The sequence below is a fragment of the Lithobates pipiens genome, unplaced genomic scaffold, assembly GCF_037356315.1.
Source record: "Lithobates pipiens isolate NorthernLeopardFrog02 unplaced genomic scaffold, aLitPip1_a1.2 Scaffold_8, whole genome shotgun sequence".
Lineage (NCBI taxonomy): Eukaryota > Metazoa > Chordata > Amphibia > Anura > Ranidae > Lithobates > Lithobates pipiens.
Window position 1 is genome coordinate 483,301,377 of NW_027507903.1, and position 13,844 is coordinate 483,315,220.

Sequence of the window (13,844 nt, forward strand, 5' to 3'; positions counted from 1 at the left end):
TGTTATAGAGAAGAGGATTCAACATGACTGCTCAACACTTTGCCCTATTTCTTCCTACACATCCACTGTTTGACATCCTGGAGGATCCGTTTGTTATCAATGGTTGTGGCTCTGCAATGGGGCCACAGTCTGGGTCCCCAAAAATTGAGTTTTTGTCCCAAGTAGTTTTTTTTTTATTTTTTTAGTTTTTTTATAAGCTATATTTACTTGATCATTTTATAGTGAAAAACCCACCAACGTACCCTGTACAGACAAACATTTTTTTTTTGTTCCACATCCAATGTGCAAGATATTTTATGAAGCCTTTTGTTTGTGGTTCCACTATGGGATCACATCCTAGGCCTCCATTAAAATGAGAAACCCTCTATGATCTTATGTCATTAAATCATAGAGTAAGACCCAACAAATTCCCCCAAGACAGCAACTGCTTTGTCTCGGGATGAATTCCCACAATCCACCAATCACCAGCACACCCTGCTCCACGCTTGTGCAAAACATGTCCATGAAACAGTGAACGGTACAGATAATCCTTAAACATAACAGAAGCTTTGTAATTTTGTCTTTAAACTTGTCACATCTATTTCTGAAAAGGTCTAGAAACATTTTACATTTTAAAGAGAAAATTAGAAATTTTTGTATGTTTTATTTGCACAGATCTGCCGACCATCCCTTGCAAGTCTTCCCAGAAATTATCACAGAACAGAAACACCACCATGAATACAAATCGAGAACCTTACCAGAGGTTAAAAACAAACATAATAAAATAATTATTAAAGACCCCCCACCCCATTCCAGAAGAAGTAGTTACAAAAATAAATAGATGTTTGGACATTTGACCACGAGACACGCAAGAATCTTTCGGTCGGAAGCTCAAGCTGCAGAGTATAATTTAAACCGCGTCAGTGTGGAGAGACCATAACCCCCCCTCCCCTTCCCCTCCAAATCGGAAAGGGTAAAAGAGATGTGACCCGCTCCCCAGGAATAAATTAAACTTCATACACTCGGTGCTGTATGTTTGAGGTAAGATGGTTTAGTTCCACAGTTTGTCTGGGCATTTGTGCGTCTGCCTCCATTTCACCTCTGCTCCTTTGCACGGCTGGGTGAGAAACTGCTCTCTCCCACCCCTGTGCGGTAGGTTGTTCTTGGACTGTATTGCATTCCCCCCTTCATGGCGGCCAGGTTCTTACAGCACCTCCTGGGCTGCGCAACCACCACCCACTGTGAAGCGGAATTCCTGGAGGTTGGAGACTCCGTGTAGGTGGACGAAAGCTCCAGCCACGACAAACACATGGAACAGCTGGTGGGAGTGAAACTGTGAAGAGAGAGGGAGAAAAAAAGTTAAGGGCTAGAACTTTCTTTTGTTATTTAAAATAGAGGTCATAGAATTCCCTGTATAAACATCTTTTCTAAAGCCCCATACACACCATCATATTTTCTGATGATTTTTGTCTTCAGATTTACCAAAATCATGTAGTGCAAGGGCCTGCCTGATTGCAAATTTAAACTCCTAAGATTTGACCTCATATTATATGGTTTTGGTAAATCTGAAGGAAAAAAAAAAATCGTATATGGGGCTAAAGGCTGCTGACAGCTGCATTGTGCATGACTGCTATCATGAGCAGTTGATTGCCAAGACCTATGCCTTCATCCCAATTACAAAGCTTTAAAAATAAATATAGTTTGGTCTTAAAGTGTAGGTCTAAAAAGAAAACAAAAAATAAAAACAAAAAAAATAAAACAAACTTTGTTCGGGAAAGGTGGTAGGCAAAAATTATAGCCTCTTTGGGGATTTTATTTTTTACTGCTATGCCATGCGAATGTTAGAGAGATTTACATTTGCTTCCTGTTCCAGCAGCAATGGTTTCACTAGACAGGAAGTGAAGATAAATCTCCAGCAACAGCAAAAATTCGATTTAGATACTAAAAGTAGTCACAATTATACAGGTGTAAATGTAAAAATATGAAGAATTACTTAAAATCTCTCAATCTGTAGTAGCTAAAAAAGACACTTCAATGGTCTGCAGCTCTTACCCAGATATCACACTTTCCAGGGAAGAATCGTTCAGGAATGCGGGCCGCATACAGGGCAGCCCCTGTGATGTACAGGCTTGCCATGAGAATCAACCAGCCAATCTGGCCCATGGTAGCGGCTTTCAGGAACCCCTCGGCAATGACAAAGTGCAACGTGGGGATGATCCCGCTGAGGCCCAGACCCACAAACACACCTGCGGAGGACGATAGAAGAACAGGCATGTAACCAGGTTATGCAACAAGCATATGGATGAGTAAAACAAAAAATCCTCAGCACTCAATGCAGTGGAAAAATAGCTAATTAAACTGGTTCTGAGTTACAATGTATTGCTACACATGTGCACACTCAGTTACACAAGCCATACATAGTAAGGGTGAATATAGACACCAGTCCATCCAGTTCAACCTGAGTGAGTGTGGGTGCGTGTCTACAATTGTTACTATCCCTGCACATTGTGTCTCATTAAGATGCTTATATATTATTTAAAGGTACCTATATAGCACCGTCAATGTACGCAGCCCTCCACACATACATCGCACACTCACATCGGTGTCTACTCTTAAGGAGCCCAAAATCCAAGGTCCCCAACTCACATTCATATACTAGGGCCAATTTTGGACAGAAGCCAATTAACATTAACCAGCATGTCTTTGGCGTGTGGGAGGAAACCGATGTAAACCCACGCAGGCACAGGGAGAACATGCAAACTCCAGGCAGTTAGTATCAAGGTTGGGATTCGAACCAGCGACCCTTTTTACTGCTAGGAGAGAGTACTACCCACTACACCACTGTGCCGCCCTGTTAAAGTGGTTGTAAACCCTTACAACACACTTTGGCCTACAGGTAAGCCTAGATTAAGGCTTACCTTTAGGTCCAAGAAATATCTCCTAAACCTACACGGTTTAGGAGAGATTTGCCGAAAGACAGGCACCTCTGTCACCGAGCGCGCCGCAGTCAACAGCGATATGCCGCGAGTGGCGGTTCCCCTGCGCATGCGCGGGAGTGACGTCATCGCGGCTTCGCCGACTGACAGCTGCGGAGCCCACCGAGAAGATGGATGTGGCGGACTACAGGGGACAGCAGTGACTTCGCTGGCTCCTGTGTCAGGTAAGTGACACATAATGGGCTACTATGCGATGCATAGTAGTCCATTATGCTTTACCTTTGCAGGGAATGAAAGAGGAAGTAAATTCATTAGGTCTTTAACAGTGGGACTGCAATCCCCCTTATTCTTCTCTACTAGAACACAGTAAAGTGACTCCTATAGGTGGCATTACCACATCGGTTTTGTTTTCCCCGAGTTCCCTCTGGATTATCTGTTGCTATTGGCAGTAGATTTGTTTTTTGTTTTCCCTACTCTCTAAAAGAGTGACAACACTGTTCGGTAGTGAAATCAGAGTTGCATTGTAACCCCATACAGATAGAAAATATTTCTTGCTATGGTTACCCTTTAAACAAGCTATGCTATACTAGAGAAGAAAAGACTGAGTGTGGTCACATAAGGGAAGAAGGGAAGTAAAACTCCTTGTGTGGTCACGTTACAAGCTGAATTCCAGGGTCAGGGTCACTTTTCACCCTTTGACAATAAAAACACCTTTTAATTACAAAAAAAAAAAAGCCAATACAATTTAGATTTAATTGGCTTCAGTGTGGTGATGTAATCTGTGAACTCTTACATTGTTGAAAACTTGCATATGTAAGCTGCACTGACTGGAGTTTAACACAAAAGTGGGGTAGCACTTTAAATTAAAAAATGACTGTGGTTCTGCCCCTCTGACTTCGTATTGCAGGAAGTATTTTCCAATGAAATTATACATTGAACATCACTTCTTATAGACTAAATTTTATATCACTGCTGACTCTGACATTACAAACAACTGAAATGATTATTTGAGTCTGGTAGAGCGAGATTTACACGCCGAGTATTAGCTGTACGAGGAGTTAGATCCCAGCAGGAAGTATTAGATGGCAGGAAGGGTAGGAGATTACACCGCAGAGCCAAGATGATCAAAACACTCCAATTACAAATCTTAAAAGCCGCCATCTGACCCAACATCTCCTAGATCTTCCGACAGGCCAGTGTACTTTTCTCCGGGGATTAGGTTCAGCGAGTGGGACTATAGTCAGTCAAAAAGACACAGCCTGACAAAGTATTGGCACGGTTTCCTTATGTAAAAATAACAGGTTTATTATAGAATTTATGAGTGGAGCTACAGCTTATATTTCTTTAGGACTCTGGCCTTTTCCTCCCTTGATTTTCCCCTACCTTATCAATATGCTAATGACATATTGAAATAACACCTATCCTTTTCATTACAGACCTTATTTTAGACCTAGTGGTGTAATCACTGGATCTCTGTGCGTCTTTATATAAACGCAGGCAGATCATGACTAGTGGGAGGGGCCAGTAGGGTGTCAGTACGCCTCTCAAAATCCCTCAGCCCTGATATAAGCAGTTGGCTGGCCCTTGGGAGGAGTTTTGTAAATATCAAAATGCCTTGTTGGGTGGATGGCCATCAGACTGCCCAAGGTAATGTCCACATGTGATGCAGAGGCTTCATGAACAGCACTGAAACGGATATACAATGAATGGGAGGAGGCATGCCAGGGACTGTCAGTCTGGAGCGGTAGGGGCTAGATGGTGACACAAATCCTCCAGCGAGGAAATTATGGGTGTTCTGACTTGCCGCAGCTCCAAATGCATATTGTAAGAATCCACAGTTTGCAGTGAAATCAGAGTAAACAAATTCACTAAAAAATAGGAGCCTGTACAATTGTGAAAGGCTGGAGTTGAGTTTAAACATCCTAAAATGTCATGTTTTTAGTGTCATTCGTGTACCCACTGGGAGGACTTTCACTTCCTTTTGCGGTGACTCCCTGAATTTCATGGAGTGGCAGGATGGGCAGACAGAGATTATAACAATCTGCTGAAAGCTAGAACCTTGGATAAAGCTGTTCAGTTATTTTTCTTTAAAAGTGGGACTATGTATACAAAAAAAAAAAAGAAAAAAAAGAAAAAGGAGGACAGTCCATCAGTCATTGGCATTACCACAGCCGTTTTTATTTTTCTGAGTCCCCCTGTATCATTAAACTTTAAAGTATAACCAAAAGGCAAATTTTTTTTTTTTTTTTCAGTTTTGGATAGAGTGGAGAGGGATTAGGACACCTGTCAGGTTTTATTTCTACCCGTGCCCCAGTTGGACACCCCCCCTCCGTTTGTCCTGTTTTACTTTCACTTTCAATGATAATGGTAAAGAAAGTCCTACATTTTGGGTTGTCCCCAGAAAAGTAATATTGGGGAAGTCTTCCCATAGGGATACTAGTTCTGGGGAACCCCAAAAAATACCCTTAATGTTAAGAGATTTCCTCTCACTTCCCGTTTGGCTTTGGGGCAGGAAGCAAAAGAAAATCTCAGCAATGGGACAAAGATGACAAAAAAAAAAATTGGACCATTATAGCCCTCCCTTGCTCTATCCAAAATGAAAATAGAAAGGTTTGCTCACAGTTCTATACTTGTAGCAGTTTCTATCACATGAGGTGCTTACCAGCCCTCACTCCACGATACTGAGGCGTTGCAAAGAGGTCCCACTGCGATACAACGATGGCGGCAATCCCCAGGACGCAGATGATGATTAGGTAGATATAACATGGCTGTGGGTTGCAGTAAAACGAGTAGTAAAGCCACGGAACAAAGCTGCCCATGATGAGAAGTGCAATTCCAGAGTAATCCAACCTGGAGTGAGAGAAAGAATAGAAAGGTCAAATTTTACAGGAAAGGCAGCATTACAAGATAAATTCTCTATTGATATCGGGGCAGAAACTTACTTTGAGAAGACACGGGACACGCCCTCCGAATGGCAGTACACTGTATGAAATAGCCAGGAGAATGAAAGGCAAAGGATGGCACCCAGAAAAAAGACCCCAATCACCACCTTTTCCTGTACCGGAGCGATGAATGCCATGTTGGGCCGAAACATATAGAAAATACCCAGACATAGGAAGAAGACACAACCTGCAACAAACACAAAGGCAAGTTATAGTGCTGAATTCATCTCTGCTGGTCAAGCATCCGTAGTCATATAGGGACAGAAGTGGAACTTCAGTTAAAGTCAGAATTTCAGGAGCTCACTTATTTGGCCCAAAACTCTTAAAGTGGCAAGCATCCGCCATTCCACCTTTCTGCCCCCATAATGGCAATTGCACTAATCTGATTAAATAAAATATAATTGTGATCTGATACCCATAATGCTACGCCTTCATCCATGATGATTGGAAGGGAGGTGGGACATGGAGAATTTCTGCTTTTAGTCCTCTTTCCTCCCCACAATCTGATGATTGGACAATAAAGACCGATAAAATCATTCTCTTCCCTCTTGTAAGCACATGCATAGTGAATGACCGCACTGTTCAAAGGCACTGTCTGGCAAGCAGGGCTGGGCCTCCTAGTTAAATGCGGCTGGAGGGACATTATAAGAAGCCAATAAAAGATTTAGATAGATACCTACATCAGCTTGGAACATACTTCACTACCTCTGCTTGGAACAGACTTCCAGCAGAGGTCATGAACTAATAAACAGTAAGTGACTTTAACATGTTCTGGAGAAACAGATCTATACTCGGAGGGTATGTAACAAAGGAGGAAGTAAGTTAAAAAAAAAATTAATCCACTGAATTGTTAAAATAAAGTTTGTTGTACTTCTGCTTTGAATATTTCCACCCGTCTAGATTACGATTTGTGCGTTAGGTACCCATTTATAAAACTGGAAACATTTCTCTGCACAAAAGTGCACATTATATAAAAAAATTATTAATAAAATGGAAACAAGTAAAAATAAAAAAAATAAACAAAATAAAATGGTGGAAAAACCAAAGCAAAAAATAAAAAACCAAAAAAAAAAAAAATAATTTGGTTTTGACCAGTGTCATTTTTAAAGAAAAGGCGTAATTTTTTTAGTGTTTTAGAAATGAATAATACAGGGTTCCGCTTGGATAGAGTCTTTATCCCCACTTGGCATACCAAACATTTTGCAGAGAAGTACCACTATAATGCTGCCAGTAGGGGGCAGACTAACACCAGTACAGATGATCAGATAACCCTGGGAGGTTCAGGAAGCAGCTTGTATACAGTCTGCTGTGAGCAGCTGCCTTTGTTTAGGCTAAATCTCCCATCACATATTCATCACCCTTCCTCTTATTTCTAAATACCACCATGCCACTGGCAAAACAGATGGACAATGCATACAAAAAATGTTGTCCGAAATTAATCTAGAACCAATCGCAAAAAAAAAAAAAAAAGTAAAAATTTGTACGTTTCACCCAGGAACACCTGTAAAAAAGTACCTTTTTTGGTGGCATGGCAGCTTTGTTACCTTCGTAATTAGACGCCGAACGCATCAAGGGACTGTACACAAAATGCATTTTGTGCAATTGTGTCTAATTACTGTACCACAAACACAGCTTTGTGTGACCATAACTAGTTCACCGAGATTAAATAAATAAAATTCTCACCAATATAAATGCACAGTTTCAGCCCTTCCCCAATGCAACTACACCCAACAACTGCGTCATATGCCTGATTTGTAGAACACGCTGAGACTTTTCATTTCTCAACAGTGTCCTATATAATCCAACTGTTTTAATTACTTATACCTTCCAGCACAGGTCTGGATATAGTTTGGAGAAATTTTAAGAACCAGTCTTAGATAGCGCCGCCTCCCCCCCTCAAGATTTCAATAGGCTTTCACAGGCACAGTTAGGGGCCCCTAGATTATCTCAGATGGTTGAGGTCTATGGGCTGGTGTTATCCACACACAATCAGTGTGCAATATAAGAGGATCTGGAAAGGGAGGGGGAAAAAAAAAAAAAAAAAAAAAAAAAAAATTTTATAATGACCACGTTGCTGATATTGTCTGTTATAAAACAGGAATGACCACAAGGATTGTGCTGCAGCTTATTTTAGGATCTTCTAAGATTATTTTTGGAAAGTCAACTTGCCTTTGGAAAGAGAAAAGCTCTTTAGCACTTAATAAGGCTGGACAGAAAAGAAGCTGCTTGTGTAAAACAAAGGACAGAGCACTTTGTCCTGATGAAGTACGTAGTAGTCTCAGGTGGCTCTGGAAACATCAAGTCATGTATTACTAACCGACGGCGTTTTGATACCTGAAACGTTCTGTGCATCTGGCTCAGTGTTTTAAACCCAACTTTGAATTTTACAAGCGATTGCTTTACTCTTGAGCACACCTCTTAAAGTGAAGTTTTAGTCAGAAAATGATGTCCTGATAGATCACTTCAGGCTGCCCTCTTTTGCAGGTATAGCTATGTAAAACGGTAAAAGTGCATATCCGTTTTAAAATCCAGTAATACACCGTCTCCCACTGCTCTGCACAAGCTCAGTTGATCTCTATATTTTTGTGCACTGTGCCAAATTTGTAGAGGTCGATCTGTTGGCAGCCTAAAGATTTACAGCTGCCCAGGGGCTCTGGGCTTCAGCAAAATGGCAGCCTCCTGGCAAAAAGGAACAGGCACAACACTGCAGGTGTTTCGTCAGACTAGGCGACCCATCAGAATGTGTAGCAGAAGTGACGTTCCGTCGCCGCCATCTTGCTACACCCCATACTCCTCCATAGTAAGGATACAGAGAAGAGGGAAAGCCGACATCTTGTTACACCCACCGGAGTTTTGCATTTTAAACTTCTTTTTAACAGTAAAGGGAGTTTATATAGTGAAATGCAGTACTGCGAACGCAGTCTGACTGGTTAGATGTTGAATTTTAACATCTGCGAACTTCTGTCAGATTGGCAAACCTATGAGATAAGCAGGATTGCCACTGCTTTTAAGATTCAACATATAACCAGTCAGACAAAATTCTAAGTGCTGTATTTTACTATATAAACTCCCTTTACTGTTAAGAATAAGTGTAAAATGCAAAACTCCGGTGGGTGTAACAAGATGTCAGCTTTCCCCCTTCTCAGTGTAGCCTTACTATGGAGGAGTGCGGGGTCTAGCAAGATGGCGGTGATGAAGCGTCACTTCCGTTACACATTCTGATGAAACGCAGGTAATTTACAGCACACCAACTTTGGTAGCAGAATTATTGTAAAAATGTATGCTCCTTGCTAAAGAACATTTTAGATCAAGTCGTTATGGGTAAACTTCTCATTTTTATACAAAAGGACTACATACTTCATAAAGCGCACACACACTTCAAGGCATTCTTGTCTTTTCGTTTAACCTAAAATAGACAACAAATTGCCCGGTTTGTGGCAAGAGCTGCCCATTCCTTGAGAAGTTTGGACACTTAATGGTGGTTTACTGTGGTCCCAAGTGCAGTGTGACAGCTGACACTAGCACCCAGGTCTTTGGAGCATAAAAAATAAAATAAAAAAATTAAATGGTGTCAACATTTTTGGTTTTCATATGTAAAAGATCAAAAAAAAAAAAAAAAAAAAAACGGATATTTAGTACATTTCTAGAATACATGCAGATTGTTCTATGTGGTATCCCTCTAAACATGCTGCAAGCACAGAAAGATATGTGTGTTTATGTGCCAGAAATCTAGTGCGCTTCAACCTGACATAGCAACACAGCTGCAAATTCACAAGCATGTGGTGTCAGCCCTGCCTACTTCACTTCTGGTGGATTACAGAACAGAGACTTTTCATTGTCCATCTACTCATTCCCCATCTTTCTATTACCATAACTCCTCCTCCCCTCACCATACTCTGAGATCCCAGGCATGTGGTGTCACTCCTGCCTACTTCAATGTTCAATGGACTACAAAGCACACAGACCTTTCTCATCCATCCCCCCATATAACCCGATCATCACTAGGATTCCTCCTTCTCATTACCATAACCCCTCATTTTGAACAGGCAGCAAGCAAAGGAAGTTCAAGATTTCTGACAAGATTAACAGGTATAATTGGTGCCGATTGTAGGGCTGAAACAACTAATCGATTATGAAATCGATTACCGTTTTCATAATCGATTAATCGGCTAGCAACATAATGGGTTAAAAAAAAAAAAAAAAAAAAAACTAAAATGAGCCCTTTATAATACAAAAAGACTGTTCTACAGTAAAAAACATTAACCCCTTTCAGTAGTGATTATCTGCTTTTTCTACTATAAAGGGCTAATGTTAGTTTTTTTTTTTAACCCCATTATGTTACTAAACGTCTTCTACCTGGTTCACATCTATGTGTTTTTTGGCGCTTTTTGCAGAAATGCACTACAGTTCATTTCCATGGTTTCCTATGGGACACGTTCACATTTGAAAGGATCAGGGACTTCTAAAACGCAAAATGGTGCTTTATTGGTTCAATATACTTCAAATGGAGAAGCTGCAGAAAAACATGTAATGCATTTTTGCAGCAATTTGTGTTTTTTAATCTGCCCAAAAAAAAAAAAATGCAAATTGCCGTAAAATCACGTGCGTAAAAAGCACTGCAGAAATAGATCAATAGCAAACTGTATAGGTGTGTACCTAGCCTTATGTTGGTCACACAGATCAATTTCGGATGAGAATATTCAGACTAAAAATCTTTGTACATTCGCTGAATGAAAGAATTTTGTTTGAAATTTTCACTTGTTTTTAAAATGAATGTAATATCTGAACGAAAACCACATCCACGGTCTGAAAATTCCTTTGACTAAAAAGTTTTCTATTTCCAAATTTTCCCGTCACTGTGGTTGAAAATGAACGTTAATTTGACCCACTTTTTTTTTATTTTTTTTAAGGTTATTAACCGATTAATTGAAACAATCGGCCAACTAATAGAGTATGAAAATAATCATTAGGTGCAGCCCTAGCCGATTGACCAAAAAAGTAAATTAAGACACTTTAATTGGTATAATAAATTAACCAAGAGGGAATAATAACCAAATCCAACAAAGCAAAAAAATAGCAGTCCTTCAGATCAATGTAAAAGCTAGCACAGGAAAGCTGTATGTAGACAGGGTAGTACACTAAACAGCACGGTACCAAAATGTTGACAAGGTTTAAACTAAGCTTTATAAGCCATCCAGCTGTACTGCGTGCTGGGGAATTCGCTCTGCCCATTTCCTATTTTTCTTACCCATCGATTTGAACAGCGGCCATATTTTTAAGTCAACCTGCCTTTCCCAGTTCAACACACAGAAGTACATTGTGAGTTTTTACATGGGGTGGGGAGCTAGGAAAAGGAGTCGCGATACAATGGATATGAAGAAATAACAGGCACAGGGAGGAGTAGTTACACCACAGCATAGTGTTGGGTGTTATTAAGAAAACAATGACTCACAATTACACAAGAGAGGAGGGGCGAGGCACACATGGTGCTCTGTCTCCGTCCTATAATGTTATGAATGAAGGAGAAGGGGATAAAGTTAGAATAAGGATGATGAAAACATATGATGTTATTTCCAGGATGCAGATCAAACCATAAATACAGGGATATTTTAATAACGCAATTATAGCCAGTGTGACTTCAGTGGTGTGTATTCTGTACAGAAAACTTAGATTTGAACTCAGGACGTCCGTCCTGCTTGGAGACTACAATAGTACATGGCGGGGCCCCGGAGAGAAATGTGCAAATGTGAATTTTCTGCAGCTACAAAAGAAATTACAGAGCGCAGAAACAGCCAATTACAGACGCATGACAGCTGCACTCTGAATGGTTTTGTTTTCTTTTGGACATAATCTCTTTTACCAAGTACCTTTTCTGGCAGATGAATGGTGGATAACGATTCCCTGTTCTTTTTAACCTTACCGAGAAGATGGGTCCAGATGTTGCCGGTCTCTGTATGTATCCTGAAGATGCTCTTGAAGCACGCCCTAAAGGAAGGCATGGGTGGGCGGTGACCATGTAGGAGGTAATCATTGTCCTTCAGCCAATCAGGGAGAACATCATGGGGGATGACTCGCCATCGACCCTCCCACACCTGTATAGATGGGGGAAAAGATGTAAGAGGTGCAAAAGAAAAAAGGCAACACACCAAGGTGGACACATGCATTAAACATTTGTGAGTTAGCAGGACCTTTCTAGAAGCTCACCTAAAAAGTACTGAGCTAGGGAATGCGCTGTTGGTGGCACAATAGGATGCAGCAAAGTTGAGGAGCAAAATAGGTCATAGAGTACATTGGTGCTAAATCCAAGAACAAGGCAATTTGGAGTTCAATGTTAGAGGTAAAGTCTGACAGCTGCTACACTATCCACTGCCTAAATTCATGTTCATACAGACACGAGCATCCAGTTGATCAGCAATTATGACCGTATAGCCAGCCAAAGATGGTGCGATTTTCTTTCCTGCAACTACAGGTTGATTCCCCCATAAACACAGTCAGTGCGTATGGGGGAAGCCTCCCATGAAGCTATTGTGTTCTCCTGGCAGTGGTGTTGGGTGAGCCATCCCAGCCGGTACACAGACAAAAGCTGACAGACTGGTTGTACCCAGTTGAGCGATCAACTTGGGCACAATAAGCCTGCCCATGCATGGTTAATTTGAACAGTCTATGACTTGCTTAAAGGCAGAACCCTGTACAGTGCTGTTATGCACACTCTAGAGACAGCGTAGTTATTGGCATTAGGTCAGACAGTTACCCGAGCTGTAATGGTCAGGCATCCGATTACCTCTGGCTCAAGGCCCAAAAACACGAGTCATTCCCAGAGTAACCCAAGCTTGGAAAAAATAAACACCCTTAGCTGCAGGAAGGAGACCATCTCAAACTTCAATTTAAATCCCATCAATAAATCCAAAGGGATTGCCGTTTGGTTACATGGGTCACCACTAATTGTACACTCACTTTTATTCCATAAATTTAAAGCGGGGTTCCACCGCCGTTTTTTTTTTTTTTCTCGCAATAATGTGTTAAATTAAGTTTTCTAAATATTTCACATACTTCTATGTGCTGTCCGATTCTCTTCCAAGTCTTTTTCTTTCTTCAAAACTGCCTAGGAAAACGTCTCCAGGCGTTTTCCATTTTGCCTGTGGGCATGTGAAGCCCACAGGCATTGTCTTCCGGGGCACAGTCCTCTAAACTCCCATCATGCACCGCCCCTATGAGCTGCGATCTCGCGCATGCGCAGATCAATCCGCTCGAGCGAACACAACAACTCAGCCTGGGCGCCGCACAGACTCCTGGGAAAAAGAAAAAAAAACGATCCCAGGAGCCCCTGCGGCAGACAGGAAGAAGTGACCTGCCGATGAAGCCCCGCCCATTTCCACAGCGGCTCCGCCCCTTTCCGGAATCTCCAGGAGGCAGAAAATTTGAAAGAAGAAGAAAACAGAAGAAGACAGCAGAAAGGTAAGGGGGTTACCTAGCGATTAGGGAAGGGAGGGATCACATAGACCTAGTACTGTTAATTAGGGTGGACCTCTGCTTTAAATTCTGACTGGCTATGGCTTACATGGCAGATTATCCACCACTGTTTGCAATATCCAAAGGCCTCTTCTCCATGGGTAGAAAACAAATGCACACATTTTTAGCTACCAGAAAGTCCCAATATTAGCCTTGCATGGCTGCGATGATGTTGTCTTATAGAATACAGAGCAGTGTTCAAGGACAGCAACTGAAAACCGCTTAACGCTGTGACTGAGAACAATTCGGTGCAAAAAATTAAGCGTTTTTGCTTGCGGTTTAGTCGTATTTTTAGCTTACGTGATGTGTTCCCTGGGAAAGATCCAAACCCACAGGTGATAGTACGTCTTTAAAGATGCACAAAAAAACTCTTAAAAGAAACCCTTATGAGCTCAAAGTATGCATGTCTCACCAAGGAGAAGACGGAAGCTCCAACTCTTGAGATCACATGGAGCATTACCAAGAAAAATCTCACTAT

General features: G+C 41.3%; 1 protein-coding gene across 4 annotated transcripts in view; it reads right to left on the reverse strand.

Annotated features, from left to right (window-relative positions):
• Window positions 1–623: 623 nt before the first annotated feature.
• ADIPOR2 (adiponectin receptor 2) overlaps window positions 624–13,844 on the reverse strand; it is a 56,596-nt gene continuing 43,375 nt past the window's right edge. For all 4 annotated transcript variants that reach the window (XM_077468893.1, XM_077468896.1, XM_077468891.1 and 1 more), the window contains exons 4-8: window positions 11,778–11,949; window positions 5,858–6,044; window positions 5,578–5,765; window positions 2,032–2,225; window positions 624–1,312 (exon numbers count right to left, since the gene is read on the reverse strand). In XM_077468893.1, coding sequence (XP_077325019.1) covers window positions 1,184–1,312; window positions 2,032–2,225; window positions 5,578–5,765; window positions 5,858–6,044; window positions 11,778–11,949 — 870 coding nt within the window. In that variant the 3' untranslated portion in view covers window positions 624–1,183. The remainder of the gene's footprint in view (window positions 1,313–2,031; window positions 2,226–5,577; window positions 5,766–5,857; window positions 6,045–11,777; window positions 11,950–13,844) is intronic.